At 32.7% G+C, this 8,654-nt stretch overlaps 1 protein-coding gene across 1 annotated transcript in view; it reads left to right on the forward strand.

The window, feature by feature from the left end:
* HOOK3 (hook microtubule tethering protein 3) overlaps nt 1-8,258 on the forward strand; it is a 94,664-nt gene extending 86,406 nt beyond the window's left edge. The window contains exon 22 of the mRNA XM_079779427.1: nt 10-8,258. Coding sequence (XP_079635553.1) covers nt 10-150 — 141 coding nt within the window. The 3' untranslated portion in view covers nt 151-8,258. The remainder of the gene's footprint in view (nt 1-9) is intronic.
* Nucleotides 8,259-8,654: the final 396 nt, after the last annotated feature.

The following is an 8,654-nucleotide window of genomic DNA, read 5'->3' on the forward strand; positions in this document are numbered from 1 at the left end:
GTGATATAGGGAATGACTCTGCATAAAAAGGCGGCTGAAGATAGACTTGCTAGTACAGGTTCAGGGCAGTCATTTCTGGCTAGGCAAAGACAAGCAACCAGCACGAGAAGATCTTACCCAGGCCATGTTCAACCAGCCACAGCAAGGTAGACAAGTCTTGCCAGTAGAATAAAAAACATCCTGCATTCAAAACATACTTCTGTTATACATAACACCATTTCAGGAAATTCAGCCAGGTTATTTTTTGTCTCTATGTTATGTTAATATTTAGTTGTTTCTCATTTGAGGACTGTCTCTCCGTATCTATGATGTTTTAGTTTCTTGGTCCTTTATTTTGTAGTCCTTTCAGTTCCTTTTCATGTGCCAAAAATTTTTAAATGCCCAATTAAAAGTGTTGAATAATAGTATAGTACTTTTCTTTGTATGAAAATGTCCTTGCCCCAATGGTGTAGGCTTTGTAATGAATTAGATTTTCTGCCAATAATTGATATACAATTTATATTCTTTATTGTGCCTCTGTGTTACCATGCTTTATAAGAATGTCTTTGTTTAAAGGGAATTAATCTTTTTATGATGTATTAATCTGTGTTTTCAATTGTTTTCCAAATGCACTTCAAATAACTTGCATATTTACTATATAAAATGAATGGTTGGCAAATGCACTTTTTGCAAAGACATAAATATATTGGCAGAGGTGCTAATCAGATCTTACCTATGGCACCTGATAGAGTTATTTAGAGGGAAAAATTAGTTTTCACATTGTTTTATAGGAAATTAAATTTGTTTGAAGATTTGGAAACTATTTTTAAAACATAAATACATAGAATTTTATTATTTCCTGCTATCTTGTTGCTGGCAGAAGTGAATGCATTGGTTAGGTTATTAGGGGGGAAGTTACAGAAGAGAAAAAAATCAGGCAGTGCATTACTTGTTTCTTATTTTGGAATATCACAGTAACTGAGGATCAGAATCTGGTAGCGTGGCTGATATTAATAGTTCCAATTGCCCTCCACATCTTAGACCTATTTTTCATATATTTACAAGTATTAGGTAGCATTACCCTTTGGGCAACTTCCTTGTTGACTTGCATCTCTTTTGTTTTACTTATTTGTTAATATAAACATTTCTATTCCTCAATAATTCCTAATACTTAACATCTTAATATCAGTCATTATGATCAGCAAATGACTTCTTATATGTGCTGTTGTGACAGGTCTCTTTTACATTTTTCTCTTAATTCTATGTATTAGTCCAAGAATTTGCTACTGAACAGATTCTCTTGGGTATTTGGTTGCATCAGAGTGTTTAGATTCATTGATAGCTTGATTGTAAACCATGTTTATTTACATTGATGACTGGTTGTCAAGTAATAATGATTGTAAAGCACTTTGAGTATATAAGGTGCTACATAAATGTAAAATGTCATTTATTTGAAAATGAAATGCCTCTGCCTGACTTTACATATTAATTCAAGTATTTGGTCCCCAATTATATTTAAGTTTCCCTCCAGCCTTTTTCTTGCACCATAACCCATTTTATTAAAAGCAAACAAAAATTACTGAAATTAGGTCAGTTTTTTAATTTGTTTGTTTTTGTTTTTAGATAGGTCACCAAGTAAGAGGATTTTATTTCATGTACGTGCTGTTTGGAAGTTCAGGTTTCATTTATTTCTGTATATTAATACAAATTAGTAATTTTAAATCAAGACAAATGTAATTAGAATTTTCATAATTGTAGTCAAATGTATGGTTTTAAATTCTTCCGTTTTTATAAGAAAATTGACCTAAAAATTAGTAGTGTTTTCATTTGTTCTCAGAAATCGTACTTGAAGAAAGTATAAGAATATACAAAGAAAGACTTTATGCATTGTACTAATTCTTACATTAAGTACAGAAATCTAAGCACAGTGTGAATGCTTCTGCCTAATATGACCATACAGCAGCAAGAATTAGTGATAATGGACAGAACCACGTGAGTAGAGTGCATTGTGGGGTTTCAGGAGGCTAAAGAACTAATCAACATAAAAAGTTTTGACAATAAAAGATCAAAAACTATTTAGGATGGTTCTTACCCCCAACCCCTGATTTTACAAATCACATAAGGATTCAACTGTTTTAGAACAGAGTGTGAAACTAATCTTGGTTAAATTAAAATAATTGGGAAATTATAGAATAAGATAGATGGACATAAAAGAATCTGTGAACTATTTATTTAAAGGATTATATCCTATAAGATAAGAAGTTTTTATTTTACTTCTCTATTTGCTGCCCCAGTCCTGGTCTCTGACCCACCCACCTACTCAGATATAGTTCTCTAAATGGGTTGGAAAGGTGCCAAGCTTTTAGAAGGAAGTTTTACTTCTTATTTTTCTTCAGCATCTATTGTATGCTATTATTTTGGTGTTTTACAGTGATAACTTTCACTTTCCTTTACTGTACCCTTAAAGTTTAGTATATTACTTTCAAGTATATAGAAGAAATTATATTTCTAAACATTGTATGATTTAAAAAAAAAAAAGCAGGAATAACACTTAGCTGTAACAGTGACAACCCTGTCCAGCTTTGGACAGGATTTATGAAATTGCTCTCTCTCCCGCAATGCTTAATAATTTCTCAGGAGGTTTGTGATTGATGCATGGTCTATCTGGAAGGTAGAAGACATTGGGTGCTTTATTTAGATGTGAGAGCCGTGCTATATTTTCACAAACTCCTTAGACACAGTAGCCACAGTTCACTTGGACAGTGGGGCTAGTCCTGTCCTCACCAATGAACTAAGTACAGTCTTATTGCATTAGGTTGAGGTGATCCATCAGCCTACTCTAGTGTCCGAATTCTTATAATAAAAAAGCTTATTTGCTGTTTTCCGTCTAACCAGGGTAGGAAAATATAAGGTAAATAACTAAGGAATATTAAAGCATAAAATTTATGTTCTGCAGTGTCTATTTAAGAAGTTCATTATAGGGAAAGAATCCAGCAAATATTGTAGTTTATCACATCTAAAAAGAGAATAAACAATACAGTTGTACTTAAAAGAGCTTCCAAAATTCCAGTTATATCTTTTTATAATTTGTCTGATTACTTGTTAATAGCCAAGAAAAAGAAGTCCCTAAATAAAGGACCCATGTTCCAAAATTGACCAAGATTGAATTATTTCTATTAGATAGCACTAGCCTGGTTCAAAAAAACATTGGCTTAATGGGATACTTAGATTATAATAAGGAAATATTGTTTGTAATTTTGTTGAAGTTTTATTGCTTTGTTTATATAATAAAGGCCCAAATGTACAAAATTAAGCTAAATGTTATCCAGCCAGAGACTTCAGCCTATATATTTCATTAGTTTTCACAAAGGCATGAAAATTCATGCTGTCCAAATAGATCAGCAATAAGTTGTAAGTGAAAGATGAGTTTAGTTGAAGAAAAGACATTTTATTTATGTGCTGCTTTACTCACATCTCCTTTTCAATTACAGTTTTGTCCATTCTTGTTAACTAATGGCATAAAATATTTTTGAGTGTCTCTTGCTCTTAGATAAGCATTTATTCCTTTAAAGATAATAACCATGTTAAAAACTTGAAAATCTTTATCCCGATATAAGAATTATCTTGAAACACAAATCTAAAATTTTAAATTATCTTAACTCTCTGCACTTAATCTCCAATTGTCCAGATCTCAGACTCCGGGAATGTTACAGTTATCCTCAGTTGGAGCATGTGAGATTTATCTGAAAAAGCACCCACAACTCACAGCTAGTAAGTACAAACCTAGCTAGTTCACAGACACGTGGAGCAGGCAGCTCTGGTCCTACAGTGAGAGGAAAGTACTCAGCATCTTGCTTTTGCTAAGGACAAAACTAACAACATTAAGGCAAAATGCTTTTTGTTGTCTGTTCATTAAACTATGGAAGGATATTTTTACTTTTTAGCTTTGTATTATGAAGGGGCCCTTTCCTTAGAAATGGCTGTAGAACGGATGTAGCATTGTATTTCTTAACAGCAAAGCCTGTGTGATATCCCAAAGTAGGATGAAGGAGTGTACTCAACAAAATTAAAATGGGATATCAGAAACTTTGAAAATTCTTTTAGCATGTTTTTTTATTTTGCCCTTTTTTTTATATATAAGTTAAAAGGGTTTTCCATTCAATAATGATCATCTCTTTTCCTATAGCTCCCACTGTTAACTTTGGCAGCTTCTTTGGGTAGTTGTACAACCCAGTTTCCTTACATTTAGAAAGCGGTTTCAGAGCTCATTCTTTGTAACTATAATGATTTTATATCATGTAGTTTTTATATGAGGAAGGTTATTCTCAATGTATCTGTCATCCAATTTTTTACTTTCTATAAAGCATATTTAAATAAGAATTGGTGTATGTTCCTTTTATTGAAAAATTTGCAAAGGTTTTATTGTCTAATTTCAGCACAATAATTTTAGGCCCTAAAGTTTTGCACTAAATATCATTCATTTCTCAGAAGCCTAAAACACATGAAATAATTTGTTACTAACAGCTAATTTCTACCCCTCCCAATTCCCTCAAATCACGGAAGCATTAATATTTAGCTTCCTTTTTGTAAATGAAGGACAGTGCAGATGTAATGACATCTATCTCTTTTAAATCACTGATTAAGTTTTTGGGAAGTATGTACTGATTTTTAAGTAGCCTTTTATATTCATAAAGATAATATAATTCACATGTATTATCTTTATGAATATAAAAATTTATGACATTTATATTTAATGTTATCTTTAAGTGCACTTGGATTCTTCACATTGCATTCAATAACTAATGTCCCTTCTCTAAAATGATAGAGAAGGGACATTAGTTATTGAAAAACTAGACACCTGAACCTAGTTATGAGTTTTGGCAGTAGTGGGGGATCTATAAATGTTTTCTAACAATTATGTATCAGCAATTACAGTTATGTCTCTTCGGTATTTTTCTGTTTTCTAATATTTTCTAATAACATTCTGTAAGATAAGATTGTATGCTGTATATAAGTGAGCATAGAAATCTGAGAAAGTAATAGAACTGCTGTTAAGGCAAATCCTAGAGAGTAGAGTGGATTATTGGGATAAGAAATGGCCTAGTTATAAAACACATCCAGGCAGATGAAAGTATTAATACAATTAAAACTTACATTGTCTTAACAAATATTCCTAAAGTAAAAGTTCACATAAAATTTTCTGACTTTATTATGTGATCATTCGATAAAAAAGAATAGGCAAAAACATAATTTATTTTTTAATTATCCTTCCCTTCATTAGGCATTAACTGGGCACACACCATTAACTATATATGTTATATTGGAGGGGAAAGCACCTGTTTTCATTTTGAAACTGTTAACCCATTACTAGACCTAAGGTAGTGATTTAAGGTCATTAAGAATACTGTGATTTGTCCGACCAGTGTGGCTCAGTGGTTGAACATCAGCCTATGAACCAGGAGGTCATGGTTTGATTCCCAGTCAGGGCACAGGCCCAGGTTGTAGGCTCAATTCCCATTAGGGGGTGTGCAGGAGGCAGTCAGTCGATCAATGATTCTCATCATTGATGTTTCTATCTCTCCCTCTCCCTTCCTCTCTGAAATCAATAAAAAAAAATATTTTTTAAAAAAGAATACTGTGATTTGATGAGATGAGAAGAAATCTGTCCCCCTTAACTATACATAGTAGCACCACAGAAAAATTTTTTTACAGTGAAGGCAAGAGTACACATTTTAAAAATATAGATTCAAGAAGAGCCCTTATATACCTAATACATTATCACCAGGCTCTGAATTAGATGGTTAGGGTCTGAAGTTGAAGTCATCAGAGAAGGTATCCATAGCCCCAAAATTTTAGGCCACAGGAGCTATCAAATATCCTGAATTATATCTACTCAGAGCTTAAAGAAAAAATTAAATGCCATGAGAAGCACAATCTCAAAGTAAGAAAAAGAAAACTATCAAAGCATGCTGAGGCTCTAATAATGTACGTGGGAGACTTTAGAGATTTCTAAATTGACAAAAGATAGTAATTAGTTTAGCAACTATGTTGTGAAATTAATAAAAGGGACTCATGTTTATTCTTGGTGTGTTTGTCAACATACGGTCGGTGATTACTGTATATACATTCTATCATGTTTATTTTATATATGTCACTATTAGAAATGAGTTTTATTATTTACTGTTACTTCTAATCATTTATGTATTATTTATACTTCATTGCAAGATTCACAGCACTTTACTAATATTAGATAATTTTTTTCCTTCTACCTTTCTGTGGCATGTTTTATTTATCTTTTCCACTGGGGTTCTTTTCCTTATTTTGGAGCACTCACTAAGAAAAATGTAAAAGATTGCCTAGATAAATGGGCTTTGTACTCTTAATGAAATATTTATAGTCAGATCTGAAGTTCTAAGTCTGGGAATCTATTTGAAGGTGGGTTGGGGCTGCTAAACATGAATTAAATTTTATATTTCACAATAAGACTTTTATAAGTTAATAACTCATGAAACCAAGTTCTCTCAAATGCAAACACCCTTGAAACGTTTTGTTTTCTGGAGTTGCAGTAATAAAAAGTAAACAGTCTTCTGGTGAATCAGAAGATGTTCTTACCTTTGATTTCCCTGGCTCCTAAAATACAAACCTACAAACGGTCCTTAACTAAGGTTCATAGTTGCTTCATCACTACATATACCCAAAGACAGGAGAAAGAAAGCCAAGTGCCAGGAGCTATGAAGTCAGAGAATCTGGTAAGTGGTGGGCGTGAGCTGATGGGAAAAGGCTGGCCCTAAGAGGGCCGAATACTACAGAAATATTCTTAGTTCTACTATAACAGATATGCTTTATGAACTTGGTCATTTTCTTGAGTTCAAATATAGCAAAGTTTTTAGCTTACTAAGAGATGTTTTTAGGAGTTAGGACTCGTCCATTTGTAACTTAAATATAATAGCATTCAAATGATAGTCAAAAATGATTAAAATAGTTGTTCTTACCTAAGCATTGACATATGATTACTGCCAAAGAATAGGAAGATTTTCTCATCAGAACATTCTCTTAGAGTTTTGTATTATTTTGTATTGTCAGGCGAGAGAAATGTTTTTATAGTGTGAAAAGTTCCTGTAGTGTTTCCTTCTGCAGTACTGCCTATTCTGATGTGCTTTACACACACACACACACACACACACACACACACACACACACACACACACACACACACACAAGAACGAAATATGTTTTGGATATCTACTAATTAGTTGTTGAATGGGTAGGTCTCCTTCTAATTGTCTTGCTCATCCTTTGGCTTCTTGTTAATCTAGATAAGAGTAGATTTTAGACCTGCACTGTCCAATTCATTAGCTGCTAGCCACATGTAACAATTTAAAATAAAATAAAAATCTGGTTCCTCAGTCACCTAGCCACACTTTAAGTACTTCAGTAACCACAGCCACACATAGGTAGTGATTACTATATTGGCCAAACCAGATTTAGAATATTTTTGTCATTGCAGAAAATACTTTTTGCCAGTGCTGTAATAATACCCAAAGGGAAAATAAGGACAAAATAACGGTATTCAATTAATGTATGATAACTCTAGATTTTACTGCAAAATTAATACCAGCTCTGTTCAGAGACCTTGGAAAGATGAAAACCCCATTCTTTGAAACTAGTTTTCAGTATATATATTGTTTTCAACTTTATTTTTATGTTGACACTATCAAACAGATTCTCGCACTTTTCAAGTGATATAATTAAGTCATTTCATAAATCATAATTTAGTATCTTCAGGGTTTTTTATGTAGTGTTTTAACATTAATGATAGTTTCTAACATTTACCAAGCAGAAACTGATGAATGCTTAATTTATTTACAAAAAATTGATAAACACATTCTTCTATTTTACTTATAAATCTATAAAGAGCTATGAAAGTTGACAACAGTTTTTTTCTGTCCCTAAGATCATATTGTCTTCTACCTTAAAGGTACATCAAGATCCAAATAATTTATTTGGTTTTCTTCAGTTTCTTGCTCTTAATAACTTGGATTATGAATCAAGTTAAATTTTATGTATGAAGCATACATACATGAAGCAATCATTTTATTCCAGTGACTTTAGTTAATGAAACGTTTTTTAATTATTAATTTACTTGGCCTATTACTAAAACATTTAACGTAACTAAAAGGATCTATACAAATCCATTGGTGAGGTGTGTGTTTTTTTTTTTCTTCTGTTTTTATTGATTGTTTTAGAGGGCGAGGAAGAGAGGGATAGAGAGATAGAAACATCAATGAGAAGAAGAAAAAAAAACATCAGAAAGGAACATCGATCGGCTGCCTCCTGCACAATCCCCAGTAGGGGGCATATCAAGCCTGCAACTCAGGCATGTACCCTGACTGGGAATGGAACCAGTGACCTCTTGGTTCCTGGGTCAATGCTCAACCACTGAGCCACAGCAGCCAGGCCATTGGTGAGTTTTTTAATGAAAATAGAGACTAATCATAATTCTTTTGAGTTCAGTTTGGTACTTAAACTATCCTGTTAGGAAGTCATGATGCTTTACTATTCCTTTCAAAAAATTTTTAGTCAAACAATAGATTTGTTCCAGTAGTATCAAATTCCAAGCCAATTATGATGAAATTCTTGTTGTTCAAGTTCAAATGGGTAAATGGTGTGATTTT

This window comes from Cnephaeus nilssonii, assembly GCF_951640355.1.
Source record: "Cnephaeus nilssonii genome assembly, chromosome: 8".
Classification (NCBI taxonomy): Eukaryota; Metazoa; Chordata; class Mammalia; order Chiroptera; family Vespertilionidae; genus Cnephaeus; species Cnephaeus nilssonii.